The 16,196-nt window shown below is 45.6% G+C and overlaps 1 protein-coding gene across 1 annotated transcript; it reads left to right on the forward strand.

The window, feature by feature from the left end:
* Positions 1-377: 377 nt before the first annotated feature.
* Positions 378-14,799, forward strand: LHFPL5 (LHFPL tetraspan subfamily member 5). Its single transcript, XM_031034325.2, has 4 exons — positions 378-1,084; positions 6,455-6,691; positions 12,665-12,690; positions 13,727-14,799. The coding sequence occupies exons 1-3, from the start codon at positions 673-675 to the stop codon at positions 12,673-12,675; spliced, it is 660 nt and encodes a 219-aa protein (XP_030890185.1). The 5' UTR covers positions 378-672; the 3' UTR covers positions 12,676-12,690; positions 13,727-14,799.
* The last annotated feature ends 1,397 nt before the right edge of the window (positions 14,800-16,196 follow it).

Consider the following 16,196-nt stretch of genomic DNA (forward strand, 5'->3'; position numbering starts at 1 on the left):
GCTGAGGCTGGAGGTGGGGGGACGACAGTGCTCAGGAGGAGGTTTTGGTTTTGAGGCAGGTATTGAGCGGGAGGAATGTGACAGCGACAGTCGCAGGCCCAGCCTCCCAATTTTTGTCGTCCCCCCCGCCTCGCGCTCAGGAGGGTGAAGACGGGTCTCAGTTCCCTATGGCGGGAGTGCGCGGTGGGCGGGCCGGGCGCTCCCCGCACCTCCCCCGGCCGGGTCTCGGTTTCCACTCCCCCTTCGGACCGGAGTCCCGAGGCGCTGGCCGCGGTGCTGAAACAGAGCTCTCGAAGGAGGGAGGAAGGAGGGGCCGGGCCGCGGCGAAGAGGCGGAGCTCTCTGGAGCTCTAAGCTGGAAAGGGGGGGAGGGGGAGGGCGGTGCCAGTAGGCCTGAGACCCTGGCAGGCTGGAGAGGAGGCAGGAGACCGGAGACAGCCTGGCTAGAGCGGACAAAGGCATCTGGACAAGCTTTCCCTGAAGAAACCAAGGTTGTGTTACTGGTCTTATTTATTAATCCTCTTTCTTCTACCTTGGAGGGACCCTCACCTTGTACCCTTACCTCAGCCTCCTCCCCAAACCTGGCTAAGGAGTGACCCACTCCTAGGCCTCTGTCTGCAAAGTATCTGGCTTACAGCCCACAGGATCCCAGCCCAGGACCTACATCCTCACCATGGTGAAGTTGCTGCCTGCCCAGGAGGCAGCCAAGATCTACCATACCAACTATGTGCGCAACTCGAGGGCTGTGGGTGTGATGTGGGGCACGCTCACCATCTGCTTCTCGGTACTGGTCATGGCCCTCTTCATCCAGCCCTACTGGATTGGTGACAGTGTTAACACACCCCAGGCAGGCTACTTTGGCCTTTTCTCCTACTGTGTGGGCAACGTGCTGTCCTCTGAACTCATCTGCAAGGGTGGCCCACTGGACTTCTCCTCCATTCCCTCTAGAGCCTTCAAGACTGCCATGTTTTTTGTGGCCTTGGCCATGTTCCTCATCATTGGCTCCATCATCTGCTTTAGCCTCTTCTTTGTCTGCAACACGGCCACGGTCTACAAGATCTGCGCATGGATGCAGCTGGCTGCAGGTGAGCAAGATTAATGGGAGGACAAGCAGGGACCCCCACCCCCCCAGGCCATAGGGGAAGCTGCACCATTCCACCCTCTGTGGATGCTCTGGGTCTCCTACCCAGACGCTCTCCTTTACATTATATTTTTTTTCAAAGATTTCATTTTTTTAAGTAATCTCTACTCCCAACATGGGGCCCGAACTCACAACTCCAAGATCTAGAGTTACACGCTTCACCGACTGAGCCAGCCAGGCGTCCCTCAGCTGTTCTCCTTTAGCCCAGCCCTACTTAGTACTCTGCAGAAGCTTCTAGGAGTAGAAAATTTTAGAATGGCTGAGACCTAAAGGATCGTTGAGATCGAATTGTTCAACCCCCTCATCTTGCAGATGGGAACTGAGGTCCAGAGAGGGGAAGTGACTTGCCCAGGAGGACACAGCTAGTTGATAGAAGGTGTCCTGACTCCCAGGCCACCACATCAGAGGTTGTTGTTGCTCTGAGAAGGAAAAAGAAGGAAGCCTCCATTGTTGGCCCTGTGGGAATAGGATCCAACCCGGGGCAAAATAGTCAAGCACATCCTAGATGTCTCCATCTCCCACTTCTAGGCATTTGTTCTTTCTCCTTTAAGGATCCACAGATCCCTGCCCTCACTCCTTCCTTCCCACTCCAGGTCATTGATTTGGAGTGCTATGCTGTGACCTTTCCCATAGAAACTTGCATTTAAGTTCCCTTTTTCATGGTGGAGTGAAAGTCTTTGTTCCCTCGTTATAGGTTTCCATACTTGAGGCAATAAATGGGAGTGATATTTTGTGGTGGGGGAGTAGGGTGGTGCCTAGGGTCTTTTAAAACTATGTGGGGTAGGTGGCTACTTATGGTGCCCAGAAATAAGGCCTTCCCTGTCCCTTTGTCTTTCTCCTGGCCCAGGCAGGCCTCTCAGTCCTTGAGCCAGCTGGTCCTATTCTCTAAAGCCTTGTCCAGCAGCCCTTAGTCCCTTCCTACCCCAAGGGCCATGCACAGGCTGTCCATACTAGGAAATGTCCAGGAGCAGTGCTAGCACTGCAGACTAGAGAGAAAATCATCCTGACATTATTGGTTAAAATGAGAAGTATTATCCATAACAGGGGGAATGAGCAGGGACCAGAATCCCAGACAACCAAACACATAGACTCAACACTCTGTCAGAGTTGGAGGGGGACCCCAGAGAGCTGTAAGTACCCCCGCCAACTACAGATGAGGAATCTGGGACTGAGAAAGAGAGAAAGACTTGACCAAGGCTATAGCAAATCAACTGGCAACTAAGGACCAAGGAGAATTAAGGCAGTGGGTTCCAAGAAACTAGATGTATTCCAAAGACATTTTTATTGAGCCACACATTTACATAAGTATAATGACTTACAAAGTACTTTCACATATATCATCTGGAGGAGCCCTATCCCTACCTAGTGAGGGAGATATTACTCTTATTTTATAGATAAGGCTCTTAGTGGGTAACTTGTCTTTAGCACAGGTAGTGATAGACAGAACCTTTGATTCAAAATCTTGTACTCAGGCCACTCACCTGGCTCCAGAGCTGCCTCCCCAATCCATCTACCATCTCCCTCTCCTCTCGTCTTTCTATACATTGAGGGAGAGGCTGGGGCAAGGCTGAGGTAAATCTTGGTGAGCAGTGGGGAGTAGGAGGGGTAATGAAGATTTGGCAGTTTTGTGACGAAGAGGAGTAGAGTGGACCCTGGCATGCTTACCAGCTGGTCCTCCATATCAGAGCTATGGAATGCTGGAAACACAACCACTCCTCTCATTCTCCACACTGTCCCCACCCACAGCCTCCGGCAACAGGTACCATTTGGTGAACAGGCAGTGCTTGGGAAGGCCTGGGTGGGGTAGGCATCAGCAGGCCATTTGAATTAGACTCCAGGTCATGGAGCTGGAGACACTGATAGCAGAGGTGGCCAGATGCCACCCTATGAAACATTTATGTTGGGGGAGAGTGAAGGTGGTGTCATGTTCCATTCTTTAGTGTAGGGGAATGGAAGATGAGCCAAAGGGAGTGATGAAGAGGGCTATGTGCTCTGCAGACAGCAGCTGGGACATGCATCCATTTGAAGATGCTTAAACCAGTTAGTTTAACCTTGCCAAGAAGCCTGAGACCAGGGAGGGGAGCAGAAGAAAGGAAAGAGGATTGATGACGGGGGCAGTGTGGGGCGGTAGTTTAACAATGTTAATTGAGCTTCTGGATGCCAGGTATAAGCTGTGTGTGGTTCCAGCTCCTAGAAACACAGGTAGGGCAAGTTGCTTGTCTCTCTGAGTCTTGGTAACCTCATCTGTAGAATGTAGCAACAGGACATCCTATCACAAAGCTCTGGTGAGGATGGGATGTCTAATGCATATAAAACACCTTCTACAGTGCTTGACACATAGTAGGTGCTCAGTTAATGTGAAAAACACAAAGGCAACTTTATCAGTCAGGATGGGTGCGGTGACAAATAACTCCCAACTCTTAGTGGCTTAAAGCAAAGCTTTATTTTTTGCTTGTGGTACATGCTCATTGAGGATCAGTTGGGGGCTTGGCTCTCACTGTTCTCTCCTGGAACCCTGGCTGATGGAGCATCAGCTGTCCTCTGGCTGTCATCATGGCAGAGTGAAAGGGAGCTCTGAAAGGTCTCTCCCTAGCAGTTAAATGCTCTGGTCTGGAAATGCACACATTTCCACTCGCGTTTTGTTTTCTTTTTTTCTTTTTAAGATTTTATTTATTTATTTGACAGAGACACAGCGAGAGAGGGAACACAAGCAGGGGGAGTGGGAGAGGGAGAAGCAGGCTTCCCGCCGAGCAGGGAGCCCAACGTGGGGCTCGATCCCAGCACCCTGGGACCAGATGCTTAACGACTGAGCCACCCAGGCGCCCCTCCACTCACGTTTTGTTTTCTAAGGGAACTCTTATGGCCTTGCCTAACTTGAAAAGAGGAGAGCTAGGAAGTATAATCCTACTATGTACCTGAAACATTTGTGAACACCTCTAATGACACCCACATCCACTGAGGTTGCTTCCATTGGCTTCAGTGCCAATAATAATAACCACAACTGACAGTAACTGGCTGCTTGCCATGAACCAGACGCTGCAGCGAGCGTTTTCTCTACCTGACCACACTTAATCCTCATAACTGCTATGAGTCAGGCATTGTTATCCTTGTTTTACAGATGAGAGACTGGAAGTCAGAAAGGGTAAGTAAACTCCCCTTAGAGTCTTGAGATACTACAAATGGGGGTGACCCCCACTGTGCCCAGGCCCCTGGGTCAGGTGCTCACAGAGGGCCGTGGCACCCATAGTAACAACCTGTTTCCAGGTTAGAGGCCCTGGGCTCTTTTCCAGAGATGCTATGGAAGGAGAATGGGGCCAAGGGGAGGAGATGGGGAGAATGGAAAGTCCAAAAGGGCAGCTCCTTTCTACATTGAACTGTTCCCGTCTCCCACCACGGTTAAGGCACCAAAGTACTGGTCTTATACCAGCTGGGGAAAGCCATAGGTTTTACCAAAAAGCTCTGGGAGGGTTCCTGCTCCCCTCCCCTATCTTCCTGAAACACTTCTCGTTTTGTCACTAAGTCTGAAATGTCAGCACTAAATACATTCAGCTCTTTGGAGAGGTGTGTCTGGGAGTTGAGGGAATTAACTTTGAGGTCAAAAAAGTCAGAAGCCAGGTGTTGGCTCTGCTGTAGCTGGATGACTGGGCAATTCACTTGGTTTCTCTGAGACCTCAGTTTTCTAACCTGTAAAATGGGATATTAATACATGGCCTACTTCACAGAACTGTTGTCGGGATCGAGAGAAAAATGGTACATGAAATATTTTGTGACCTATAAGAGAACTATATAAATAATTTTGTCCTGTATAAAATGAAAGGAGAGTTGATATATTTAGGTGGGGAGGTGGGATCCTGATCTTTATACTTTCTATGCATTCGTTTGATCTGCTGACCTTCCTTGCAAGTGCAAGCTGAGCCCAAGGTAGGTAACTGGGTCCTGTGAGGTGCTTCTCAGGTGCTCCTGGGTGGGGCAGAGCCTTGGAACTAAAGAGCCTCCAGGCCTGTGGAAGGAGGGTGAGGAATGGGAAAGTGGCACAGATAATGGAAGGCACCCCCTGCCTACATGGTGGTTGTCCTTGGGGTCGCCTTGGTCACATTCCAGGATTATGTCACCTATCTGTGCAGCGAAGGTGGGGTGGTCATTGGTGGGAGGGCATGGGAGAAGTGAGGAGAAGGTAGGGAAAATGACATTTTTGGCTGTAAATACTAAGTCAATAAAAGCACAGGATGGGATAATCGTAGCTAACACTCATAAAGTACTAAGTATGTGCCAGGCACTTTTCCAGTATTAACCCATTTGAACCTCACTTCAATCCAAACAGGTAGGGACTGTTCATATCCCCACTTTATAGATGAGGAAACTGAAGCCAAAGAAGCTTAAGTGGCTTGCTCTGAGCCACACAGCTAGTTAGCAAAGAGCTGGGCTTGAAATCCAGGCAGACTGTGCTAGTGTTTCCCAGCTTTTCCTATTGAGAGAATTACCTGAAAGAATGTTTTTAAAAACAGGGATTCCTGAGCCCAACCCTGGCCTGGAAATCAGTATTTTAAATAAATATTAGGGGTTCTTAAATTCAGGGAAGTGTGAGCAACTGCACTGACCTGTACTGGGTCAGGATGAAGAGACCTATTTGCTTGAATGAAAGGTTCATGAAGGAAGCAGCCAGAGATGGGGCTGGAAAACTTTGTGTATCCATTAAATCTAAGATTCCAAGTTGTAGGACATGCCATGCATTATTCTATGTGCTATAAAAAGGAAAAATACTTTTTCTTTTTTTTAAGTAGCCCAATGTGGGGCTCGAACTCACAGCCCTGAGATTAAGACCTGAGCTGATATCAAGAGTCAGACACTTAACCAATTGAGCCACCCAGGCGCCCAGGAAAAATACTTCTACTCAAACCATGGCCTGAAGCTTTCTTATTATACTTATTTCAGAGATAACGGAGTATGAATAATTGTACATCTTAGAAATGATGAGTTCTCTGGGCTGGGATCAGATTTTGGAGGGGTTTGAAGCCAGAGAGGGGCAAGGCTGAGGGCCTGGTAGGACCACTTGGTGCTATGGCAGAATATTCCCTGGGCTGAGGAGCTCCACTTTCTGCCTCTACTCCTGACCAAGAGCAAGTCTCTTTAGCTCTTGGATCCTCAATTTTCTCCCCTGGGTTCTACAAGAATGTTGGTAGGAGCTGCCCCATACCTCTCAAGGCTGTTAACACAAAGAGAAGGGAGGTGACAAGACGGAAGCAGTGCAAGGTGGGCGGTAGAAGGCTGAGCACACCCAGCCTGACACCATCTGCACCCCCTCCTACCCCCTCAGCCACAGGCCTGATGATTGGCTGCCTGGTCTACCCAGATGGTTGGGACTCAAGTGAGGTGCGGCGCATGTGTGGGGAGCAGACGGGCAAGTACACACTGGGTCAGTGCACCATCCGCTGGGCCTTCATGCTGGCCATCCTCAGCATCGGAGACGCCCTCATCCTCTCCTTCCTGGCCTTTGTGCTGGGCTACCGGCAGGACAAGCTCCTTCCTGATGACTACAAGGCAGATGGAAAAGGTAACTCGCCATCCCCCAGGGAGGTGGGGCTTCCTCTCAGCCAGTCCCCAGAGGATTGGTCTCTGGCCAGGGGTTGGGGACATCAAGACCAATTAGACACAGCCCTTATTCCAGAGGCCAAGGGCCAGTGGGGTTTTGCAAGCCAGCAGGTGATGAGGTAATGACAGAGGTTGTCTGTGACAGAAGGGTGTCCTCCTGCCTCCCTCAAACCCCCACTCCTGTCAGGGTCTACAGGGGAGAGAACCCTGATCCAGCCTGGGGAGATAGGGATGGCCTCCTATAGAAGGTGGCACTGAGGCTGGGTCTGGAAGTTCACTGGGGGTTTCTTTGGTGGAGAGAGGAACAACAGGTTAGCAGAGGGGCTGAGTTGTTGGGGCAGGAGGAGAAAGGCAGGTTGGGGGCAGATGTGAAAGCTCCTGGAGTACAGATGGTGGGCGCTCCCTTGAGTTGGGGAGAGAGCCTTGGGGTTCTTTGTATGCCATCCTGTTTCAATTTCCTTTGGCCCAAATCCTATCCCTGAGTTTTCAGAGTCAGATGTAGCTGACCCAAAGCCCAGGCAGACGTCTCTTCAGCCTTTTCTGACTGTTTCCCATTGACCTTTTTTCCTCCTAGGGTAGTTTCTGCTCCTTTCTGTCATTAGGCTCTTCCCCTGTGTTAAGGGGCTTTCTCGGGGCATAAATTTTATCTCCTAGTCATAGGGCAAGTCCTGTCTCACACCACTGTGAATCCCAAAATGCCTACCCAGCAGGTGGCCACTGTGAGGGGCCTGTTGCACCTCAGAGACGTCTCCAGTCACCTTTCCCCACAGTTGTCTTCACCCCATTGACCTGAACTGGAAGAAAGAGGTAAACTCCCTTGCCCCCCATGACCAAGGACCTTTCCCAGATAAGGAACTTGAAGCCTGGAAGAGAGACCCACCCAGAGGTACACGAAAAGGTGGTGGCAAGGAGGACCCGGAATTCTGGTCTTCTCTGGCTCAGCCCAGGGCCCACTTCTTCATAAGGAAGTAATCAAACATCTTGCCCTTCTTTGGAAGTGGAAGAAGAGTGACTCACACACCTAAGTTATGAAAAGCAAATTACTAGAATGAGCTGGGTCAAGGAGGAGAGAAGACAGAGGTATCTTTCCATTGTAGGACGTGCCTATAGCTTCTAGGTTCTGAGAACACTTAAGGCCTGGGCCCCTTGCAAACCCCATAAAGGGAAGGGAAATGGAGCTAATATAAATACTGAGCCATTTCCATGCGCAGGAGTGATGTAAGTTTTGTTCATAGGAGCCATTTTTATTTAATCTGCACAGCAACCCTGTGAGGGCAGGTTGGAGATGGGGGAGTCCAGCAGCAATTTGTACGACCAGCATTTTCTCCAGTGATGGAGAGTTTCTCAGGGAGGCTTCATTTAGCAGAGTTGCTGGAAGCATTTTGTTCAGCTCTCAGCCTCAAGACAGGGCCAACCTTAAATCTGTCTGCACACATGCAGAGAATATTTTTATATTACTCATTTGTATTCTTTCCTTTTCAGAAGGGATTCTTTCAGCTGGAAAGAAATTTTATTGACATCACTCATTCATTCATTCATTCATTCATTCAGTAAGCTCCACACTTAGCATGGAGCCCAAGGCTCACGACCCTGAGATCAAGAACTGAGCTGAGATCAAGAGTCAGACACTTAAACCAACTGAGCCACCCAGGCGCCCCCACATAATTCTAAAGGGAAGTGCTTTCTTATGAAGTGATGGTTTTGTCCCTTTGACACTTTTCTTTACAAATCAAAATGTCAATTGGCTCTCTTCTCCTTCCTTGTCCTTCTCTTTTCATATCCCATGCACCTGTCTTCAATCTTTTCAGATTTTTTTCTCTCCATATTTTAGTTCCTTCACTATCATGCAGCATTTAGTTCATCCTTTTATTACCTGTTAGAAAACACCCACATAGTCTTTCTGAATACATCTAACTACTCAGTGAAGTAGTTATTGTCTCTGTCAAAGCACAGAATTGGATCAGGAGGGCAGAGGTTGAGTCCTAGTTCTTTCAAGTCACTTTCTTCAAGGTAAAAAGGGGGACTCCTGCTCTGCCACCTCCATTATTGTGTGGCATGAACGAAACTATGAAAGCAGAAATGAAACCTTGCACAAGTACATAGTTGTTGATCCACTGCTTAAGGGTTAAGGAGGCAGAGAATGAGTGGGCTTTGGATTCAGACCTAGGTTTAAAATTTGGGCTCCGACAAACCATAAGGGACTCTTAAGCATAGGAAACAAACTGAAGGTTGCCGGAGGGGTGAAGGGTGGTGGGATGGGGTAACTGGGTGATGGACATTAAGGAGGGCATGGGATGTAATGAGCACTGGGCATTATATAAGACTGATGAATCACTGACCTCTACCGCTGAAATCAATAATACATTATATGTTAATTGAATTTAAATAAAAATTAAAAAAATAAAATTTGGGCTCCATTGTTATCTAGCCGTGACTTTGCAGAGATTACTCAGCTTCTCTGAGTCTCAGTTTCCTCATCTGAGCCTCATTTTTATGGAGATAGGTGGCAGGTTTCTCATTTGTAAAAAATACCTACTTCAAAAAATCGTGAACAAGATAAGGCTAAGCGACAAGATGAGGATGTCTGCTCTTGTCACTGCTGTTGAAGATTGTACTGGAGGTTATAGCGAGGGCAATTAAGCAAGAAAAAGAAAGAAAAGAAATCAAGTTTGGAGAGGAAGAAGTACAACTATCTCTATTAGCAGATGACATGATCTGCATATGGAAAATCCTAAATAATCCAATAAAAAACTATTAAAGCTGGGGCGCCTGGGTGGCTCAGTTGGTTAAGCGACTGCCTTCGGCTCAGGTCATGATCCTGGAGTCCCGGGATCGAGTCCCACATCGGGCTCCCTGCTCGGCAGGGGGTCTCCTTCTCCCTCTGCCCTCTTCCCTCTCATGCTCTCTGTCTCTCATTCTCTCTCTCTCAAATAAATAAATAAATAAATCTTTAAAAAAAACAAAAAAACAAAAAACCAAAAACTATTAAAGCTAATGTACAACATCAGCAAGGTTGTAGGATATAAGCAGTATACAAAATTTATTGCATTTGTATACACGAGCAATGAACAATCGGAAAATGACATTAAGAAAACAACTTCATTTATAATAGCATCAAAAAGAATAAAATACATAGAAATAAATTTAACAAAAGAAGTGTAAGATTTGTACATGAAAATTAAAAACCATTGTTGAGAGGTATTAAAGGCCTAAATAGATGGAAACATCCATATTCATTGATCAGAAAACTTAATATATTAAGATGGCAACGCTCCCCAAACTGACCTACAGATTCAGTGCAATCCCTATCAAAATTCCAGTTGGCTTTTTGCAGAGATTGATAAGCTGATTCTAAAATTCATATGGAAATGCAAGGGACCCAGAATAGCCAAAACAATCATGAAGAACAAAATTGAAGGACACTCATGTCCTGATTTGAAACTTACTACAAAGCTATAGTAATCAAGATGGTGTGGTACTGGTGTGAGGACAAACATACAGATCAATGGAATAAAATTGAGAGTCCAAAAATAAAGCCAAACATCTATGGCAAATGATTTCCTTTTTTTAAAAAAAAGATTTTTTTTTATTTTGAGAGAAAGAAAGAGAGAGCACGAATGAGGGGGAAGGGCAGAGGGGGAGGGAGAAGCAGGCTCTCTGCTGAGCTGGGAGCCAGATGGACATGGGGCTCAATCCCAGGACCCCGGGAACATGACCTGAGCTGAAGGCAGATGCTCAACTGACTGAGCCACCCAGGCACCTCTGGCAAATTGATTTTCAACAAGGGTGCCAAGACCATTCAGTGGAGGGAAAGAATAGTCTTCTCAATAAATGATGCTGGAACAACCAGATATCTACAGGCAAAAGAATGAAGTTGGATTACTCACCTCACATCATATACAAAAATTAACTCAAAATGGATTAAAGACCTAAATGTATGATGTAAAATTATAAAAATCTTAGAAGAAAACATAGGTATAAATCTCTGTGACCGGGCTGCCTGGGTGGCTCAGTGGTTAAGCGTCTGCCTTTGGCTCAGGTCATGGTCCCAGGGTCCTGGGATTGAGCCCCGCATCGGGCTCCCTGCTCCATGGGAAGCCTGCTTCTCCCTCTCCCACTCCCCCTGCTTGTGTTCCCTCTTTTGCTGTGTCTCTCTCTGTCAAATAAATAAATAAATAAATCTTTAAAAAAAAAAAATCTTTGTGACCTTGGATTAGGCAGAGGTTTCTTAGATGGGATGCCCAATACACAAGCAACCAAAGGAAAAAAATATATAAATTGGATTTCATAAAAAATGAAAACTGTGCTTCAAAGGACATCAACAAGAAAGTGAAAAGACAATGCAAAGATTGGGAGAAAATATTTGCAAATCATGATTCTAGTCTCCAGAATATATTAAGAACTCCTACAATTTAACAAATAAAAATACAGATAACCCAGTTTTTAAAGTGGGCAAAGGATTTTTTTTTTTAAAAGATTTTATTTATTTATTTGACAGAGAGAGACACAGCGAGAGAGGGAACACAAGCAGGGGGAGTGGGAGAGGGAGAAGCAGGCTTCCCGCTGAGCAGGGAGCCCGATGCGGGGCTTGATCCCAGGACCTCCGGATCACGACCTGAGCCGAAGGCAGACGCTTAACCGACTGAGCCACCCAGGCGCCCCTGGGCAAAGGATTTGAATAGACATTTCTCCAAGGAAGACATCCAAATGGTCAATAAGCACATGAAAAGGTAGTCAGCATCATTAGTGATTAGGAAAATGCAAATCAAAACCACAATGAGCTATTATTTCACAGCCACTGGGATAAAAAAAAATGATGAACAGTAACAGGTGTTGGTGAGCACGTGGAAAAATTGGAACTCTCATACGCTGCTAGTGAAAATGCAAAATTATGCAGTTGCTGTGGAAAACAGAAGGGCAGTTCCTCAAATGGTTAAACATACAGTTACCATGTGGCTCAGCAATTTATTCCTAGGTATGTATGTAAGAAAACTGAAAACATGTTTGCACAACAACTTGTATACAAATGTTCATAGCAGCATAATAGCCAAAAAAGTGGAAACAACCCAAATGTGAATCAACTGATGACTTGGATAGATGATATGTGTATATCCATATTGAGGAATATGATTCAGCTCTAAAAAGGAATGAAGTACTGGTAATTGCTACCATGTGGATGAACCTTGAAGATGTTGTAAGTGAAAGGAGCCATGCACAAAAGACCATATGTTGTACGATCCCAATTATATAAAATGTTCAGGATAGGCAAATCCATAGAGACAGAATGTAGATTTTAGCAGTTGCCTGGGGCTGTAAAGAGGGGGAAATTGAGAGTGATTGATAATGGGCATAGGGTTTCTTTTTGGGGTGATGGAAATGTTCTAGAATTGGATAACAGTGGTGGTTGCACAACCCAGTGATTATACTGACAACCCACCAAGCTGTACACTTTAAATGAGTAAATTTTGTTAGTGAATTATACCTCAATAAAAAAATAAAAGATAGTATGAATGATTAGATAGTGTGTATAAGGCACTAACAGTGTCTGCATGTTATACAGGTGATTAATAACTCTTAGTTCTCTCCCCGTTTTGTCCTCCCAGGATCTCCAACTTTTGACATCATCCACCTGCCCACCCAGTAACAGCTCCTGTGCTCCACGTGCCCACCGACCCAGGGGGGTAGAGCAGTGCAAGGGACATGGCACGGGGGGTACAGCAGTGAGGGAAGAAGTCTCATTGGGCCTTACCACCTGATAAGGGACGCCACATGCGATATGGAATTACAGGCTGATAAACATTATGGAAAAAAAAAAAACCCTCTTGACAGTGAATAAGAGAAATTTGATCTAGTTTGAAGAGGGAGTAGTGTGCAGGGAGTTACCCTGAAAACAAGGCTGGGTTGTAAACAAATAGTGTTCTCTTTCTCCTTGCAGAGGAAGTCTGAAGCAGCTGAAGTTCGGTGAGTAATTGCACTGTTGGGTGGTCTGCATGCCTCTGGAAGGGCTGTGGCCTCCCTGTTTCCTTACTGATTCATCGGGCTGGTGGCTGGTGGGGGGGTGGGCTGTAGGGGCTGTGGTGGGGCCTGGGAAGAGGAGCAAGGACCCTGGCAGGAGCTAGCTGGCATCTGAGACCCTCTAGTTCTATTTCTGTCTTGAGAAGTAGAAAAAAAAAACAGGAAGAAATAATTTAAAACAGGCAGGTGGTTTCATAAACCCATCTTTTTCTGGAGCCTGGCAAACAAGAACAGACTGTTTACGAGTTGGCATTCTAATTTGGGCCTTTATTTTCAGAAAGATTTTAAGTGATTTGTAAGAAACATAACAGAGAACTTAATAAAATAAAAAAATAAAAGTCACGGAGAGGAAAACAAATATTCCAGAAAGCTAGGCTATTAGTAATACTGTATTGAGTATTAAATTTAGCTTTATGCTTCCTGATAGCCAAGGCAAAAAGAAAAATATGATGTAACCTCTTTTAATGTCTGGTTGAAAAGGAAGCAGAACATATCAATTTCCTTATTGTCTTTTAAGTTCCAAAATGTGATTTGACAAGAATAATAAGGAATACATGAAAAAAAAAATGCTGCCTTTTATTGAGGACCTCCAGCAGGCCAGGCACTTTGTGTGGAGAGGAGGGATTATCTCCATTTCAACTATTTTAATTTTTGCAAAGTAAAAATTAATCCGATCTTTGACCACATAGATACACTTTTCTGAATAATTATAAATTAGCATTGCCTCCCCATACTTATTAGATGATTCTCAAACTCAAATATGCACACAATCCACCTGAGGATCTTGTTAAAATGCAGATTTTGATTCAGTTGGAGTGGGGGGAAACACCGTGTGTTTCTAACCTGCTTCTCATAATGGTCGCACTTTGAGTAGCAAACTGTTAGAGCGTATGGAGGCATACATGGGGAAGTTTTTTTTGTTTGATTGGCTTTTTTTAAATGTCAGATTTTATACTCTTGCAATTTTTTTTTAATACCACAGGTCGACTGTTTCCTTGACAACGGAAAATTAAGAAATCGAATTCTTCAAAGATAAAAACTTGTTCCTTCCATGCTTCTCTGTCCCTGACTACTGTAGATGTGATGTTCTGAAGCCTTTCACTATAGGATTAGAACCTGACGTTGAGACAAGGCCTCCTACTGTATACAGAAGACTTTCAGGGGAAGCAGGACTGCAGTGACCCACATCAGAGATATTCAGAGAGACACGGGTGGTACTCTCCTGATGGGGCCCCAGGTCTCTTTGTAGCCCCTTTACACCAGCGATCACTTTACCCTCTCGAAGCCTCTCTGTAAAATGAGAGGGCTAGTGAGTCCACGTCTGGGACCTCCCAGGTCTGAGTCTCCCGCAGCCTGCCTGCCTGAGGATACATTTGTCTGAAGGCGCACTAGAAACTGCCACCCAGCTCTAAAGGGGCAGCTGAGGAAGGGGTTGTAAGCGTGCTAGACCATTTCAGTGGAGGTTTGGGGATCTTTGTTTCTCCTTTCTCACATTTTGTTGTCTTATTGATGATCGGGGTGGGTAAGGAATGGAGGGGCCACCAGAACCTGAATCCTTCAGGAAGTCCTATAAAGATTGGGTGAATACAAGATCTAAAAACTCAGGAGACTAAACTGGCTCTCTCTTCTTTGGACCCCAACATTACATTCCCTTAGTACCTACATTGACCCAATCAGAACTGGCCACTGGCTTGAGAAATTTACTTGTGTCCAAGTAATTTGTTAGATTACATTTCTTGTAGAAAAAAAAAAAATACTCCCGATTTGGCACTCTAAATGGTGCATCTTCTGCCAGCCTCCAGAGGGGAACTCAGTTTACGTGATACCTCATTGTAGCAAATGCCAAGACAAAAACAGGTTCTTTAGGCTACTTCCTGTCTGGGGATGGTGCATAGAAACCAGGTTTTGTTGATCATCCGCAGTGGATAAACCTGATGAACAGGTGTTTTTCTCCTGGTCTTGTGCATTCACCCAGTGAGGAGAAAAAGTGGGTGCTGGTAGAGAGGAGAGGAGGTAAACGCTGAACAAAACTGTACTGGATCAAACTGAGGGTTACTGGAGTGGTGGGGGGTGGGAGGGATGGGGTGGCTGGGTGATAGACATTGGGGAGGGTGTGTGCTATGGTGAGCGCTGTGAATTGTGTAAGACTGTTGAATCACAGACCTGTACCTCTGAAACAAATAATACACTATATGTTAAAAAAAAAAAAGAAGATAGTAGGAAGGGAGAAATGAAGGGGGCGGAAATCGGAGGGGGAGACGAACCATGAGAGACTATGGACTCTGAGAAACAAACTGAGGGTTCTACAGGGGAGGGAGTTGGGGGGATGGGTTAGCCTGGTGATGGGTATTAAAGAGGGCATGTACTGAATAGAGCACTGGGTGTTATATGCAAACAATCAATCATGGAACACTACATCAAAAACTAATGATGTAATGTATGGTGATTAACATAATAAAATAAAAAAACACAAAAAAATGTATTGGATCTTGTTACTTGATCAAGGAGTAGTCACTGACACAGTGAACAGTAGGTTTCTCATTCCTGGGCTGTAAGGGATGCTTTTTTTTTTTTTCTTTAGAGGAAACTCTATCCCCAACATGGGGCTTGAACTCACAACCTAGGTGAGAATCGTATTCTCTACCAACTGAGCCAGCCAGGTGCCCCTGTAGAGCATGCTTTTTAACCAATACCTTGACAAACTGCCCAGTGAGGGTGGTTTCTTGTACAGTTCAGATGGATTAGGAATGAGTACCCCAACACTGTCCTGTTGTTGGTAACAGGAATTATTAGAATGGGACTTAATAATCACATTCATATTTTCTTGTGATAAAATTATTTCAGTCAAGCACTTTATGCAAATCTGATGAATGACAGAATCTGACAAATTCTGTAGCTTAGTGCCTTTTCTAGTTGTAATTGTTTACTTCTCATAATTTTACTTTTTATAAGAAGTAACTTTCCTAAAAGTCCTACCTTCTAAAGATCTCTCGCTAAAATAGTAACTATGGTGTTCCACAGAAGCTTTTGGGGGACTTAGGGTGCATCTGCCAACAGCCTGCACCTTGCTCTTGCCAGCGATAGCATGTTTCACCAAAGCGCTTGGAGTGGGTTTACCAATGACCTGGTGCTGGGGAAGGATCTGCAAATCTGTTTGAGTCAGATGACCCAGATGACCTTTTGCTTTATCTTCAAAGAAACTCAGAATTCAACCTCTCCAATCACAGTATTGATTTTGGTTGCTATCTAGTAACTGTTTATCAGCTCAAGTGGCTTTACTTTTACATAAATTCCTAAAGGCAGGAATCTCATCTTTGAAAGTATATAGAAAATCAATAAAATCAGCACTCCTTTAACCAAGTCGCCTTATTCCTTTCTTTCTTCTGGCTTGCCTCTGCCTTGGGCTGGGCTGTTGGGATGGTTGTGATGCCCACACTTTACCAACAATGACT

Source organism: Leptonychotes weddellii, chromosome 8 (assembly GCF_054177405.1).
Source record: "Leptonychotes weddellii isolate Sample4059 chromosome 8, ASM5417740v2, whole genome shotgun sequence".
NCBI lineage: Eukaryota > Metazoa > Chordata > Mammalia > Carnivora > Phocidae > Leptonychotes > Leptonychotes weddellii.

Bases quoted from the DNA above. Each gene is read 5' to 3' on its own strand.
- LHFPL5 (XM_031034325.2), top strand. From the start codon at position 673: ATGGTGAAGTTGCTGCCTGCCCAGGAGGCAGCCAAGATCTACCATACC. The intron at 1,085-6,454 runs GTGAGCAAGATT...CTACCCCCTCAG, and splicing joins ATGGATGCAGCTGGCTGCAG to CCACAGGCCTGATGATTGGC.